The sequence below is a fragment of the Myotis lucifugus genome, unplaced genomic scaffold (genome assembly GCF_000147115.1).
Source record: "Myotis lucifugus unplaced genomic scaffold, Myoluc2.0 scaffold_48, whole genome shotgun sequence".
NCBI classification, from domain to species: Eukaryota; Metazoa; Chordata; class Mammalia; order Chiroptera; family Vespertilionidae; genus Myotis; species Myotis lucifugus.
Window position 1 is genome coordinate 2,292,105 of NW_005871096.1, and position 18,115 is coordinate 2,310,219.

Sequence of the window (18,115 nt, forward strand, 5' to 3'; positions counted from 1 at the left end):
AAATTCTAGGAAGAACTTCTTCAAGTCTCTAAGGTAAGGAGTAATGGGAAGGAGATGTCCAGCATTATACTGATGGGACCAATAAGAGCACTGAAATAAAAGAAACCACCAGTGAGAATATGTAACAGAAAGAGCATGTTCTGAAGAAAGTCTTGAAAAATTCCAAGATATGCCCTGACCGGTTTGGCTCAGTGGATAGAGAGTCAGGCCCTGGACTGAAAGGTCCCAGGTTTGATTCTGGTCGAGGGCATGTACCTTGGTTGCAGGCTCAATCCCCAGTAGGGGGTGTGCAGAAAGCAACTGATCAATATTTCTCTCTCATTGATGTTTCTAACTCTCTATCCCTTTCCCTTTCTCTCTGTAAAAAATCAATAAAAATATATTTTTTAAAAATTCCAAGATACAAGTCATTTAAAAACTCATTACATATTATGTTTCACATTACAAATTATGTCCAGGCACATTTTTCAATCCAGTTTATTGGAGTTTTGCAATGTAATTCAATGTAAAATATAATATACTTCATTAATAAAATGCATAAAAGTCACAACCCAAATTTGAGTCAACTATCTTCTATTATCACATTCTTGCGGGGAGGAGGAGGGAACAAACATGCTAACATTAAACTGCTTTTCAAGTTAAATTCTAAAGAACTGAATATCCAAAATTCATCCTCCCCAATGTCTCACCTTAACAGTTTTAGCAGGAGGGCTTTTAAAACTCCAACTCACAAAGTTGGTCTTTGCCACTCAAGCTATATATATATTTCCCCACATAAAATGTACCACATCACTGTTTATCTTCATTTTAGTGGCAGCTATTCGTTTTAAAGAAATATGTGCATTGCTTAGTTTATCTCTGCTAGCTGTTATCTTACAAACTAGTGTTTCCTTGGGTTATATCAGAAAGTAGATGGATAATTGATCATTGCTTCTGGGACCCTGTAAAACCCACTTTCACAGTCTGTCCTCACTGCATACTCAACAATGACTGAATTCACTGTCAGCTGGTTTCTAAAACAGGAGCTGGGTCTGGCTGGTGTGGCTCAGTGGTTGAGCATTCACCCATGAACCAGGAGGTCAAGTTTTGATTCCTGGTCAGGGCACATACCTGGGTTGTGGGCTTGATTCCAAGTAGGGGGGCATGCAGGAGGCAGCTGATCAATGATTCTCTTTCATCATTGATGTTTCTCTCTCTTATCCCCTCCCTTCCTCTTCTTGAAATCAATAAAAACATATTAAAATAGGAGTTGGATATCTTAAAGTGTGGTCTCTAGATAACATCAAAATCTCCAGGACCCAATGACTATCCCTCTAAAAGTAGGGATAGCCCTACTAAAATTATGACATAGAGTGAAAGATATTTTTTCTAGATGTGAGAGTCTTACCTGATTTCCATAGATCATTCTGCCTACTTATATGTATGAGCCTATTTGTAGATCACAGGCATTCTGAAATTTAATATTCTCTATGTCAACAATTTGTGAGTTGTCCAGAGGGTCATCACATGTCATTTCTCATTTCCTGAGGTTTGAATTGGAATCTTGAAAGCAGAAAGGCTAATGGGAAGGGAAGAGTCACTTGATACATTTGTGAGACCAACAGGGGAGAACAATATGGCCCCTGATATAATCGAGGCCAGGGCATCTCATCAGGATACGGGCTTCAAAGAAAACAATCTTGATCACTCCCCAAGGTTGTTTAGGAAACTTGATGTGGACTTGGAAGGCCCTGTTTTATAATTGGAATAAGCAATACCTACACATTGATGAGTCTCTCATTTGGGGAAGTTGAAGCCTAATGGTTTTATTGCGGCTGCTCCATTGGGAACACATGGCAATCAGCACCTGAGGGCTAGGGACAAGGTTTGACTTCCATTTCTATTGCAATAACTATCACATACACTAGGCCCCCATTCAGATTACAATAGAATATTTATCAAGAACTAAGAATAAAACCCAGTCATACAGAAAGACCAGTGGAGCATTCCAGATAAACTGGTAACTGAGGGTATGATGAGACCTAGGTCTAACCCAACTAACAAGGCTACAAACTTGATCACTTGAGGAAGTAGGACACAAACTCAGAACTGATTCGGATGCTTAGTTATATGTGCCTGCAGGTGAGAAGCATCAGTGGCCTCAGTGAATAGGCTAAAAGACAAAGAGGAAACTGATATATCCCAAGATAGCATGTGACTATCAAAAAGTGATGCATTATTACCACAATGAAAACTTCCAGAAGCGTAATATATAAGGTCAGGTTATTTCCCAGAGGATCCCTACTTGTTAATAGTTAGAAATGTAAAAATATTAGGAAATTATGCCACATAACTAGCAAACACCTCTTCTGCTTATTATATTCTGTACACCAGTTTATTTATTTATGTAGTTTTATTATTTGCTATAGTTTCCCTTCTCTCATAAGTTAATATTTTTAGAACGACCTTGACATTATTAGTTTATTTTTCCATATGAACTTTAGACTCCATTTACCCAATTTCATTTAGAGCATGCTAAATATTCAGAATAAGAAGAAATGACATATCTATAACATTGAATCTTCCTATGAAAACAAATTTATTCAAAACTTCTTTTGTCTCCTTAGCAGTTTAAGTTTCCTTCACATAGATCTTTCATATTTATTGTTAAGATTATTCCCATAGCTTCGTTTTGTTGCTTTTGCTATTTTTTTCATTCTATTTTGAGAAGATGATTCGTATCTATTGAAAAGTGCTTTTTCAATCATTTATGTACTTAGAGACTGAAATAATTTGCTATAGTTTGTGGAAAGTGTCTGAGGATGAAGGAGTAAGAAGCATGTTTGGAAAAGTAAGCTAAAGCAAACCATTTGTGATTTGGAAGCTTGGATTTCATCCTGAAAGTAATGGGAAGTCTTAAAACTGTTTTAAATAGAAGAATCACATGTTCAGAATTGTATTTTTTTTATTTATTGTAACTTGTTTTCAGTGTAAAGAATGTGTTATTGGGCAAGATTGAAATGAGAAGACTTCAATGATGTGCGTTATAAGTGAGGAATGAGAAAAACTGGACTAAGATAGTGAGATGAGGAATTAAGAAAGGGAACACGCTTTATTTCCTGGAAAATTAACAAACCTTGTCACAGATTAATAGGCTACATGAGAGGGAGAAAAAAGTACCTGTCAATGAGGGATAAAACAAGCTGGTGTTGAGTAGAGTTTCTATAAATTCCAAGAAGGGGTATATCGTGATGACCTAATATACAAAGAATAGGGAGAAGACTTGAATTATCAATAAAACACATAGGTGGCCTCTATAGACCTTAGTCTCCATGCCTGTGCATGGACACAGGATTGTTGTAAACTGAGGAGGAAAGGATGGCAGGAAAAGAGAACAAGACAGAATACAGAGCCGTAGTTACATGATGTGCGGTCATAGAAAGAAATGGTAGAATGACATCTTAGGGGTTATCATGTCCAGGGAAATAAGAGCTTTTTTGCTTTTGTTTTTGTAGAACATGACACTCAGAGCCATATATTGCTGTGTGAATGCAGAGTAAAAAATGTGTCTACTCTGAAATCAATAAAATATATTTTAAAAAATTCGTTATGAATTCATTATATATCTGTAGGAAGATTATTATTTTAAAAAATTCATTATGAATTCATTATATATCTGTAGGAAGATTATTATTTTCTTCTCTATTCCATTTTATTTACCAAATAGAACCAAAAAAAAGAAGCAAGCTCAGGAATTAACATATCAAAGTTATTATCACCAATCATGTTAGAATATGCTTTTAACATTTAATATAGTTTCATTTATATTCATATATAATTTTAATATTCATAAATAAGTATTTTATGATATATATATATATATATATATATATATATATATATATATATAAATTTTGGCCACTATGAAATGACAGCAAAGGAAAACTGTTAATTGAAAAATCCCATATTTATTTATTCAACAAAGCAATGGTAGTTACATTTAATATTAGTTAAAATATCGTGAAAGAGGCTATGTTCTTAGATCTTTAAGTATTTTTAAAATTTTGTGCAATATACAGTATGTACATAGCCACTTAAGCCATCTGTCTTTCATATATGTTTGGGGCTTTTGTTGTTGTTCAAGAAATATTCTCAGACCTTGCTACTCAATGTGTGTTCCATGAAGCTGAAGTATAATCTGGAAACTTTTTAGAAATGCAGAATATCTGCCTCCACCCAAGACCTACAGATTCAGAATCTATATTTTAATAAGACCTCCAGTGCTTTATAAGCCATATGCCCATTAAAGCTTAGAAGAGCTTATCAAAAATAAAACACTCATTATTTAGGACAATACAGTACTGCACATACGGCAAAATAGAAGGAAAACAATCTAAATCTTCTATGGTTCTCTTAACATAGATTTAGTAAGATTTATGGCATCTAAAATATAATCTTAATGTGATATTGTTAAATAATAATGTAATAGTTCTGTTGTGAATTTATAACCTTTGATATAGGAAATTGAATTACTCAGTCTTAACACATTATTTAGTACAAATTCCAAAATAAACCACCCCTTTTGAAATTATCATCACTGGTATGTTCAATGCTCCCTGTGGAAATCCAATAGATCTGTAATTTAATATTAGACAATTGATTTTTTTAAAGCCAAGAAATAGAGGTAATGAGTTAACATGTGAAACACTTGGTGAATGAGGATCTAGTCAAGGGTATCACACAATCTTTAATTTGCACAATGTTTAATTTGTACAAGTGTAGTCAAGTTTGTTAAAGCAATACGTTAATTCTCCCACCCCAGCTCTACACATTCTGCAATTTAAAAAGCTGAAAAATGATTCCTGCTAAAAGTCATTTGAGAATTGGATTAGTCACATTTTGCTAAGTAACAAACAATGTCAAAATCTTAGCAGCTTACAATAAATATATATTCTCATGCTCCCTGGCATGCAGGTTGGCTAGAGCTCAATTGATTCAAGTTGGGTTTGCCTGGGTCAGGCTAAACTCCAGACTTTCTTTCAGGTTCAGGTCTCCTCCATTTATCTTCATTCTGGGACCCAGGCTGAAACAGCTATTGCTGAATGCTCTTTTATTTATGGATCACAGGAGCATGGGAGTTTATGTGGAAACACAAAATGCTCCTTCAGGCTTCTGCTGACAATTCGCACACTGTTATTTTTTCATCTGTTGACTAAAGCAAGTCATTTCAACCCTCCCCTAATCAACGGAGCAGGAAAATATGCCCCAGCCATAGGAAAAGATGCTGTGAAGTTACATGGCAAAGAGTGTGGATGCATAATTTCAGTACATGAAGGAAGGGACCCCATCCCCGCTAGCATAATTAGCCTCAAAATTGTATTAAGTATTACCTGGCTTATGTCCCTGGTTGACTGTAAGCTTAATGAAAGCAAGATCAAAATGTATGCATTTAGCTCCAATATCTCTAACCTCTTCAAAAAGTAAAAATTAAATCTGTTTGACTGAATACACTTGAGAAACATATTTGAAAGAAAAATAAATAGATTGGTGAATTCTGAAAACAACTAAGTTTGAAACACTAGGTTTAAAGCTTCCATGTTAATAATCATCTATAGTACAAAATAGTCTTTTTTTTAAATATATTTTATTGATTTTTTACAGAGAGGAAGGGAGAGAGATAGAGAGTTAGAAACATCGATGAGAGAGAAACATCGACCAGCTGCCTCCTGCACATCTCCTACTGGGGATGTGCCCGCAACCCAGGTACATGCCCTTGACCGGAATCGAACCTGGGACCTTTCAGTCCACAGGCCGATGCTCTATCCACTGAACCAAACTGGTTTCGGCCAAACTAGTCTTTATTCCATTGTCTTTCATTTCAAGGTTCTCCATAACCATTTCTATTATTTATTATTTTGAAATTGCATATAAATCAACTTACCTATATAAAATAGACAAATTATACCTTCAACCTCTTTATGCCTAATAGAAATGCTGGCTTAAACAATATAAGTAAAGAATTTTGTATAGCCGAAACCGGTTTGGCTCATTGGATAGAGCGTCGGCCTGCGGACTGAAAGGTCCCAGGTTCGATTCCGGTCAAGGTCATGTACCTGGGTTGCGGGCACATCCCCAGTAGGAGTTGTGCAGGAGGCGGCTGATCGATGTTTCTCTCTCATCGATGTTTCTACTCTCTATCTCTCTCCCTTCCTCTCTGTAAAAAATCAATAAAGTATATTTAAAAAAAAAGAAAAAAAAAGAATTTTGTATAATATGATGTACATAATAAAGGCTCAAACATATCAGTCATCCCTCCTTTTCAAAAGTTTACCTTTCATTTATATTTAACAATATTTTCCTTGGAATGGTAATGTATTTGTTCACTAGAGTTCTAGTATTTTTCTGCCTACCTTGCATATAGCCTTTATATACTTAAAATTGAAGATACTTTACCTAATTTAAATATATCATTTTACAGATGAAGACATTTTAAACAGAAAATTACTGGGTATTGTTTAAAATTATTCAGAAGAGGAGCATCAGGATTAGGACCAGAATTTAGGCACCCAACCTGCCAGTTCAGTGTGTTCCTTCTGCTAGGCTGTGTGGGCAGTACATAAATGTTGTCACCATCTCTACCCAAGCTCATACTCAAGCTGCCAAGAGTTTGTGCCAAATTCTCTAATACTTCCATTTCCTATTCTCCAAATGCGAAATCAATAAAAATGTAATCATTCCAGACCCTAGTCTTTTGGGGTGCACTCTTTATGGGTTTCACTCTAGCATTCTTACAGGACAGTGAGTGAATCTAAGTTTTTTACTAAGGTCTGGATGTGCATCAATGGCCATTTCTTACCAAACCACAGGTATAGACGAATGAAAAGAAAAGCTTCTGCACAGCCAAAGAAACCATCAACAAAATGAAAAGGGAGCCCACCGTATGGGTGAACATATTTGCCAATTATACATGTGATAAGGGCTTAATATCCAAAATATATAATGAACTCATAAAATTTAACAAAAGGATGACAAATAATCCAATTAAAAAGTGGGAAAAGGACCTAAATAGATACTTCTCCAAAGTGGGCATACAGATGGCCATGTGACATATGAAAAAATGCTCAAAGTCACTAATCATCAGAGAGATGAAAATTAAAATGACAATGAGGTATCACCTCACACCTGTCAGAAAGGCTACCATCAACCAACCAACAAATGACAAGTGCTGGTGAGGATGTGGAGAAAAGGGAACCCTGCTGGTAGGAATGCAGACTGATGCAGCCACTCTGGAAAACAGTATGGAGTTTCCTCAAAAAATAAAATATGGAACTGCCATTTGCACCAATGATTCCACTTTTAGGAATATATCCTCAGAAACCCCGAAACACCCATCAGAAAGAATATATGCACCTCTACGTTCATAGCAGCACTCTTTACAGTAGTGAAGATCTGGAAACAGCCCATGTCCATCAGTAAATGAGTGGATAAAAAGGCTGTGGTACATTTATACCGTGGACGACTATGCAGCAGTGAAATAGAAACGGCATGGAGGGACCTGGAAAGAATCATGCTAAGTGAAATAAGCCAGTCAGAGAAAGACAAGAATCACATGGTCTCACTCATATGTGGAATACAATGTACAAAATAAACGAATAAACAAAATAGATCCAGAGACAAAGAAGCATGGAACAGACTGATGAATCTCAGAGGGATGGGTGGGTGAGAAGAGATCAACCAAAGAACTTGTATGCATATATACATAACCCATAGACACAGACAATAGGATGGTGAAGGCCTGGGGCAGGGGGCAATTGTGGGCTAGATAAGGTCCATGGGGACAAAAAGGGGGCATCTGTAATACTTTCACCAATAAAGATAACTTAAAAAAAGAGGGGAAAAGAGAAATTAATAACAAAGCTGGTCCTCCTTCATCACTGTGATGCCTCAGGCCCAGAGAGAGCAGGGACATTTGACAGTGCAGCGCCTACCTTTACATCATTTGCTTGATGGTGGAAATATACTGTGGAAAATTTTGCTTGTTGGCAGCATGTATAAGGAATTAGAGACTATTCGGGGATAAATTTCTTTTAGTTTTGTTTAAATAGATGGAAAGAAATAGACCTTCACTTTGATTACATAGTACATCTGTTTGGCATATAGTCTCAAAGCCATTTCTCTTAATATTAGTTCAACTAGAGCATTCATTTGCCCCAAGGGATATATAGTCACAAATTGCCCATCTGTAACGTAATATGTCAAAATTACAGGTACTTCCTAATTCTCCTGGTGTGCATGCAGTTCCTTCTTTCAGATCATCCATACTACTGAGCACATGTTCACTTCCTAAGAATGACCAGTTAGAATAAAATATTACATATGTGGCAGTGATTTAACCCAAAGAAACCTCAGGGTAAAATCTATGTAATCCCATATCACTTCTGGTGAATTAAAATAGATTTTTAAATATTTAAAATTCAAAATCATTACATTGCCTATAGTTATTTGTCAGCATTGGTGTCCTGGGGTATATTCAATAACAGAATATTGTCTTTATATAAAATTTATAGAATCACAACCTTTTGCTCATAAATTCCAACGCTATTTTTTTACATGGCAGAAACATTCAAATAGTTCTACTAACAGGCTCTCTACACTGAACATCACCTCACTGCTTTGGCAAGGATTATAATAAGCAAAGTACATAAAAGTTAGGAAGTCTGAGTTTTGTGGTACAAAATTTTACCTAATTGTACAAATCATATAGTTAAAGAAGCAACATTGCTTTCACCTTTTCTCTGTAAGATAGAGCTAATGCTTAATAAGATCTGGAATAAAAGCAGCCCATTATTTTATAGAGAGATTTTGTGTGGAGAGAGGGGACATTTAGCAGCACTACCTGGGTTTTTGTTTTAACTTCCTACCTAATATGGTAGGTGGCATTCACCACTACTTTCAACTTGCCATGTACGAAAAGAGAATCGCCACTGTGCCACCAGGGGCAATGCACCGTACAGTTACCTCTGCTTTGGAATAAAATGTTATCCTTTTGACATTTTTTGTGATGAGCAAAATGATGCTTACATATTCCTTTAGATAATTAGACTGAGCCTTTCTTCACAGAGAACTAACATTTGAGACAAAATTCAACCCAAAATTTACCTGTGTTTTGTTTTTTGTTTTTTTTTAAAAAATATATTTTATTGATTTTTTACAGAGAGGAAGGGAGAGGGATGGAGAGTTAGAAACATCGATGAGAGAGAAACATTGATCAGCTGCCTCCTGCACACCTCCTACTGGGGATGTGCCCGCAACCAAGGTACATGCCCTTGACCGGAATCGAACCTGGGACCCTTGAGTCTGCAGGCCGACGCTCTATCCACTGAGCCAAACTGGTTAGGGCATACCTGTGTTTTATTAGAAGGTCACAGATAAAAATGTTATATACCTACTAGAGGCCTGATGCATGAAATTCGTGCCAGGGCCTTGGCCCCAGCCCCCCGCCCGCAGCCGCCAAGGCCCCCACCCGCCACCACCGCTGCGGCCAGGGGCCTCTGCCGCCTCTGCCATGGCCCCCGCCCACTGCAGCTTTGTCCAGAAGGAAGGACATCCAGAAGGACGTCTGGTCTAATTAGCATATCACACTTTTATTATTATAGGTAACTCTAAATTCTGACTTCTGTGTGAAAACATCAACACATACTGAATGTATTCCAACTGATTTAGGAAGTTGTTAAGGAGGTAAATTCAAAAATTAACGTATAAATTGCATCTAATAAAACTTCTCCTAACAGTAAAGATGACACCAAGCTGGATCATTCCCCAAGAGGCTATGTGGGTGCCAACTGCAGCCCCGTGGGCCGGGTGTTTGTTGAGGTGTCGTTTCCATGCAGTGAAGTTTGCTCCTCCATCACTCCAGGCACAGCTTCCTATGGCACAGTGTCTGTGAGAAAATGCTTTTCTCTTTTCTTATGCGAATTCCTCCTTTGACACTCAAACTCAAACCTAATGCAATGTTGCCGCAATGCAGTCTCAATATCATGAGCATGTTCTTAACTTGACAAGTAAGTTTGTTCCTCTTAGACTGGTGACAGTTGTGACATTGAAAAGTGTCCTGGACGTACTGGACTAGTTTTTCTGAAGTCTTAGAAATGACATAAAACAACAGGAACGACGGGTGGCGAACTGTTCATGTTGCTTTTTTTCTGACACTGGTCCAGGTTTTCCTCTCCCTCATTTACCAGACACATCTTTTTCAGCCTCTAGGACTGCTTCTAGGGCACCTTGCCATTTGTAGGACATTTGGCTTCTGTGTTTTAATACCTGAGCAAATGTTCAATGTGAACCAACACTTTTTATTTCCCTTAGGGAAGTGATATCCTTTAAAGTGTTTCCAGTTTTCCTTTTAGAATATCAAAACAATGTTCATTATGTACTTCTGCTTGAAAATGAACAAGATAACACCTGGTCAAGTGTAGACCTAGGTTTATCCTTGAAGTTTTTAAATCTGTTCCATAAAAGTTATATGTCTAGTCTGACAAAGAAGAAAATATTTAACTTCCCCTTCACCAGAATAGAAGCAAACTACTTATTTTCTAACATGTAAGTGTGAAGTGATGTTTTGAGAAATAGAACTGTTTTGCTTGGACTAAATTGTTCCAGGTCAATTCTGGGAAGAGTGTTCTAAGGCCAAGTTCACAATTGATATCAAACCTAATAAAAAATTAAAATGATTCAGCTATGCATCAACTTTTATAATTTTGCTTATCTCTCCATTGTTAAAACACACATTCTAAAAACACAACAGAACACAATTTGGGAAATAAATAGTAAGTTTGATATTTACTCAAATGTAAATTAAGTCAAAGTTCATTAATGAATTTTTGGAGATATTTTCCATTTTTATTTCATTTAACTTGCAGACAGATTCTGGTAATGAATAATTCTTTTCTAAGAGTCAGTCTGTGATTAGCCAACTTCTTTTTTCACACCAAAATCTCATCTTGCTGGGGCAAAAAAGAAACTTATTAAAGAGGTTTGCATAAGAATACGCTATTTACTATTCTCATTCTAATATGCACATCACACATGCTACTTAATTTTGCAATTTTGCCTAAGAACAGCTCTTGAAGTTAGAGATTTTTTTTTTTTTTTGGATTGGTAGTATGTGACCAACCTATCCTATTACCATACTCTAGTCTATCTCATTGAAAGGAAATAAAGAAACATAATGTAAGTTCTTTTAGAATTAAAGTGTCTGAGAAAACACACAGGCAAGCCTTTTAAACACTGTTATATGGAGACACAGGTCACAAAAGACAACATGGTCTACTTTTTAAGAACATGTGTGCATTTGAGCCAGAGTCTGAGCTCTAATGCTAGCTACACAGTTGATAGCTTTGTGATTCTAACAAAATTCCTTAGCTGTTCTGTCTCCATTTCCTTATCTGTAAAATGAGGGCGATGATAGGCTGCGTGGCACACACACAGTGATCACTCAACAATACCACTGTCAACTTACTATCATCAGTATTATAATTAGGTATCTTTATCACAGCCAAGATGGAAGAAATATTGTCCTGAAAATATGAGACACAAGAAAAGATTAAAATATTATTTGAAAATATTTATTTACAACAAGGAAAAGGAAAGTTTAATTACATGGAAAGCTTGAGAGTATATTTGGACAAATAGCTTATTGCAAAAAAAAAAAAAAAAGTGTTTTTCTCCCAGAGAAAGTCCTTGGGCTTACTCTGTAAAGTAAAAATGCAGCTAATGAGAGGCTGAGATAAATTCTGATGGACGTATTTCATTGAACCTGGACTGGTGGATATTGCCAAACATGTAAGTATCTTCCTAAGACATAGAATACGAATATTCAATTTTTCAGGGGAAAAAATCTCAAGCCTCTTAGTACATTTATTTTATCAAATATTACAAATCAGTCTGGGGGTGGGTAGGATAGATTATAGTGTTTCTATAAGTTAGGCCAGTATGCTTGCCTATATTTTATGAATTCTTAAATAATCATTGAAGCAAAATATTCAGCTGTTAATACAAATTCACACTATCTTTAGCCATAAAATGCTTCAACATTTGATTGAAACTATGTGACAACAGCAGCATTTGGAAAAGCAATGTTAATTACAAATGATATATGAACTAAAGCACATGTAATCACTGGTTGACAGATATTTAATTTCAGATTGACGTATGGTAATAATAACCAGCATATTTATTAAAGTTTATTAAATGCACTATAACTAATTATTTTATTTAATATAAATATAGTCCTGTTAGGTGGACATTAGGGTCTCTGAAAAGACTGAAAACTTACACCCTGCTTCTCATGTCTGAACATCTATACTAATAATAGAGGAATGTGCAAATTGTATGGGACGCAGTCACAGTAACAGTAACGACTGAAGAGCAGGCTGTGTGGTGTGACCAGGCCTGTGAGGGGGACAGTTGGGGGTGACCCAGCCGGTGGGGGGGGAGGGCAGTTAGGGGCGATCAGGCAGGCAGGCAGGTGAGCAGTTAGGGGTGATCAGGCAGGCAGGCAGGTGAGCAGTTAGGAGTCAGCGGTCCCAATTGTGAGAGGGATGTCTGGCTGCCAGTTTAGGCCTGATCCCGAGGGGTCCCAGATTAGAGAGGGTACAAGCTGGGCTGAGGGGACCCCTCCCCATGCACAAATTTTGTGCACTGGGCCTCTAGTATTATATTAAAAGATAAAAAAGCCCTGACCAGGTGTCTCAGTTGGTTAGAGTGTGGTCTCACACACCTAAAAGGTTACAACTTCCATCCAGTCTGTGCGGGAGGCAACTGAGATCTCTCTCTCTCTCTCTCTCTCTCTCTCTCTCTCTCTCAAATTCAATAAAAACATATCCTTGAGTGAGGATTTACAAAAAAAAGGAGGCATAGACTTTGGGAAACTATCATCTTGAAAAAAGGCCATGTTGCAATATGAGGATAAGGTCTGGTGAGCAAGTGTGCTTACTGAACCCCAGAGTTAACTGGAGATACCCTCATAGCTCCAAGCAAGAGTGAACCTGGGCAGGACCTTCTCCACATTAGCCCTATTTGTTTCCAAAAGGAAGAAGGAAAGAGTGATGTTCACCATGACATTTTATTTTCCCCAACTGTTATCAATTCAATAATTCACTTTTTTCTCATTGGGGAGTGTGAGTAGAGGAAAGAAAGCCCATGTATTTTGCTAAAATGAGTTCAAGCCATAGAAAGAGAATCTTAAAGGTAAGGATTAAGCATTCTCCCAACAGTAAACAGTATCATTATTCCCATTTTAAGGAAATTGTAACTTAAAGATAGTATTAATTTGGGTCATATGATAAATGGATGGAGGGAAGATTCAAATCAAGGTTTTTTTCTGACCCAAATAAAAATATTAGGTAATATGCTATATTCCTTTTGTCACAATTTTTAAAGGACATCTACACAGCAATACAATTTCCTAGATAATGTAAATGTCATAATGTGAATAACTACGATAAAACTCAGTACATAAATTTACACATTAAATAATGAACGAATGGCTTTAATGTATGCAACCAATGCCTATGTTGTTTCAGAGTTCCCCTTGCATACTCTATTTGATTATCTTTGGTGGTACTGCCAAAACCCCATAGTGATATATCAAGAAATGTGCTTAATACCAAACTTAGTATGTTCAGTGAGTTCAAGAAAGCCAAGCCAAGAACTATTGAATAAATGATAACTGGCAGTCCACACACTGTCATTTTGTATCAAGTCTTATTTAACATGAAAGCAGTTTCAAGTCATATCCCTGCAAAGTCACCTGTTAAAATATACCATTTTAAACAACACTGAGTTTGATTGATTTTTCTTTTCTGTTATTTCCAGTAAGATTTGGTTATTCTTTTTCACCCCAATTTGTTTATACTGTGAAATGATGAACAGATTGATTCTGACCAAAAAGTCAGGTCAGGAAATCATATTCAGTAGTCGATCTGAGCTTTGCTTAGGACTGTCAGCTGGAATTTGAGTGGACATTACAGAAAGAAATTAAAAATATATTTCTCAATATCATCAAACATTGAATTCAAGATTTTAAAGGCCTACTTTAATGTTATATTTCTCAGTTTTTGTTTCATTAAAGGTATTAATTAAAATAGTATATTATATAATTACATGGAATAGGTTATGCCTAACTTTCATCTATAAGCCAATGATTTAATTATCCTGACCTTTGATGTGTATGGAATGGTATTTTAATCCTGTAATAAAAGACAAGGTCAATCTCTCTATTAGGACTGTCTATTTAATGGTTTCCTTTGTTATGCCATTTTCTGCACAATGCCCTTCTTCTGAACTCAAGTAAATACATGTGCACACATGTGCACCCACACATCACAAATATTTTAATGCAGCCTAGAATCCCCTCATCCCACAAAGACCTGAGTTACTTTACCTTTACCCTCCAATGTCTCTCCAGGGCTCTCTAACAAGGCCATAGCAACCATGACTCATTGGCTGCTTGAGTGGTTTACATTATCCTTCAATATGTGTTTCTTAGAAAATGTCTGTGTCCAAATGAATGAGTTCAGTGTTAAAAATTATAAGCATCCAGGCCATCTGATAGTGAATCCCGTAGGAAAAGGTTCTATGGCATGTTTCACTTGTAAAAATAGAACCTCAGAAATATTTTTGACTGCCTTTCCATATTTTATTTTATTTTTAATATTAATCAGCTAGTTTTTATTTTCAGGTTCAAGAACTTCAAAAGTCTTAAGAACTCCTTGCTTTAAAAAAAATCTTTATTGTTGAAAGTATTACATATGTGCCCTTTTTTTATCCATTGACATTTTCTAGCCCACCCCTGTCCCCTGCCCCAGGCCTTTACCACACTATTGTTTGTGTCCATGGGTTATTCATATATGCATGTAAGTTCTTTGGTTGGTCTCTTCCTACCCACGCCTGCCTTCCCTCTGAGATTTAATAGTCTGTTCCACGCCTCTATGTCTCTGGATCTATTTTGTTCACCAGTTTATAACTTTTCTTATTTTAAAGGCAAGGAAACTAAAGTTCAGTAAAATTGAATGTGTTATTAAAATATTCCAGATAATCTGTCTAAAGTTATTGAGTGACACAGAATAAGACCTTACCTTGATCTTTACCTACATGGGTTATATGTCAGTTGACCTAGATCAGTGATGGTGAACCTTTTGAGCTCGGCGTGTCAGCATTTTGAAAAACCCTAACTTAACTCTGGTGCCGTGTCACATATAGAAATTTTTTGATCTTTGCAACCATAGTAAAACAAAGATTTATATTTTTGATATTTATTTTATATATTTAAATGCCATTTAACAAAGAAAAATCAACCAAAAACATGAGTTCGTGTGTCACCTCTGACACGCGTGTCATAGGTTCGCCATCACTGACCTAGATCATACATGTTAACTTGTTCATAAGAATAATTCAAACCTCCTTGCGTGTCACACAAAGTGCTTTATAGATTATTCCCAAATGATTTTACCAGCCTCATTTCTCACTGGGTAACAACCAAACATTTCTATACTGTATATCCATGGAGAACATCTTATATTTTTCTAAACACAACAGAATCTTCTGCCATATATGTTTTTGCAGAGTCTGCTCCTCTATTTAAGATGCTCCCTGTGGGCATTTCTACATTCCACCTCCTCTACAAAACATAGCCCCACCCTGAAAGCTGCTGTGCTTGTCTGCTATGCTGCTCCCATAGAGCCTGTGACAAATCTACCACAGCATGAATCCCAGTGAGTTGGGATAAACTGTTTGCTTATTTGTCTCTTTCCTTTTACCAGAGGATTTTGAGAGTGAGGCTCACTTATGTTTCTATCCCTGATCTCCAGCATACTGCTTGGCACATAGTAGGCCTGCATTAATGCCTGTAGAAGCAATAAATAAGTGAAATAAAGAGTAAAACCCATGTGTTTATAATATAAATCTGGAAAGCTTCCTACTACAATGTGCTGACCTGGTTAATCCTAAAATCCTACCTCTTGGTGTCTTCCAATACTGTGCCAGCCAATACTGTGTATGATGCCAATGAGCCTCAATTTAAACTCCCATTTAACTCAAATGTCATGAATCTAAACCTTCATTCACTTCAATTGGAAAGTTTGGTTTGCATTAAAATAGCTTCATTTGGTGATTCATTCATTCATTCATTATTCTACACACACTTCAATTCCTGCTAAGCTCATTTGAGACAGGAACAGCTGTCTCAGTGGCATTTTCTGTTCTAGTCTCATTTCACTGCTCCACATACACAGGTGTAGAGAGCTACTGAATGAGCTTTCCAGACAAACCAGTTTGGCTCCTCGCCCTTTCTTCCAATAGATTTTTGTTTGTTTGGGGGGGGGGGTTGGGTTATTGCATATTTAGTAGTGTCTTATAATAATATCCTCAATACAGACTGTATTCATTTTCCATGGACTACATGTACTCAACCCTCCCAAGTTTCATTACTTAGATTTATTCTCTGTAACTTCAGAGGGACAAATTACTAAATTCCAGAGTGTTAACTAACTTGTAATGTTACCATAAACAAGAATAAATATCTGTTCATTCCAATTATAAGATAAAATCATTTAATCAAGTCCCCTTGAGGATTCTGATGGGATTACAAAAATTCCTATTCTGGGGAGCATATCTCTATGCATTATTAAATAACCAGATATGTCGCTGGAACCTAACCCAGATCATAATTCTCTTATTCCAGGAAACTGAAAAAATTTAAAGGAAATAGTAGAACAAGCCAGATGGGATTCAAACATGAAGAAATTAACAGCCAGAGCCAAATTTCTAGCAGAAAACAGAAAAAAATCAGTGGGCATATGGCTTGGAGACATATGGCACATCATTTTGACTAGACAAGCTAGATAAAGGGAAGAAGGATTGTTTCAATTCTCAAGTCTCAGGACACTGTCCCTCTAATTTCAATGAAATATACACACATGGGAATAAGAAATTTAAATGACTTATCTTTTTAACTGTTTACAGTGAAGATAGTTTTGCATGACAGATTTGATCAGTCTTTCCTCAAACTCTATTCATTTCAAATGTGGGTGCTGTTTTATCCCGAACCTGGAAAATAAAGGAGCAACTTGGACTTTCTCCTGGGGTGACAGCCTGCAAGCTGGCTGCTTCTCTGATGCCCTGTTTCAAGGTCTTCTGGTAAACAGGGGGCGGGGGTTCCCAATATTTCTTCCCATCTGGAATTATTAAAAAATAATCTATTTTTTCAGGTATAAACTGGACATTTTTTCTTTTGATAAGAAATCTCAGAATATATTTTTTGACTTGAGTTTATCCTAGAAATAAACTTAACAGTGTTCTTATTGTGGAAATAGCTGCTTCCTATTACCCACAGGCAGGTAATCCTATCTATTATGAGGGGATATGCAAATTGACTGTCACATCATAACAAGATGGCTGCACCCACAGCAGAGGTGGGGATCCCATAACACAAGATGGCTGCACCCACAGCGGAGGCCGAGTTCCTGTAAGGAGCCTTAAAAAGCAATCAGCAGGGACCTGAGAGTGCATGGTGCTGGGCTGGGGCAGGGGACCTGGGGCTGTGTCCCCCGCCCGGTGGGGCTTGACAGGGGACCTCAGGCCGCATCCGCCGCCCAGCAGAGCTTGACAGGGGACCTCAGGCTGAGCCCCTCACCTGGCAGGGCTTGACGGGGGACCTCAGGCCACACCCCCCACCCAGCAGGGCTTGACAGGGGACCTCAGGGCACACCCCTGCCTGGCAGAACTTGATGGGGGATCTCAAGTCACACCCTCCGCCCCGGTGCCAGGCCAGAGAACCTGAGGCCACGCCCCCTGCCATGTGGGGCTTGACGGAGGACCTTGAAGTCCAGGGGAACCTTAGACAGCAAAAATTATGGAATGATGACATTCCAGAGGAAAAAAGGCAGAAAAACATGGGTGAATTCAATGTGTTTTCTAAGGGGAGGAGGACCTCAGGCCATGCCCCCCACCCTAGCGCTGGGCCAGGCGACCTGAGGCCACTCCCCCAACTGGCAGGGCTTGACGGGGGTGGGGCCCGCCGGTCTGGATCTAGCCCAATGGGGGTGGGGCCGACCAGGTCTGGGTCTCGTGCGATTTC

At 37.5% G+C, this 18,115-nt stretch overlaps 1 protein-coding gene across 1 annotated transcript in view; it reads left to right on the plus strand.

Moving 5' to 3' along the window:
* Nucleotides 1–10,000: 10,000 nt before the first annotated feature.
* The window catches only part of LOC102428687 (protein LSM14 homolog A-like), a 50,462-nt gene continuing 42,347 nt past the window's right edge, over nt 10,001–18,115 (plus strand). The window contains 1 exon segment of the mRNA XM_023753664.1: nt 10,001–10,040. Within this exon segment, the coding sequence (XP_023609432.1) occupies nt 10,001–10,040 (40 nt within the window).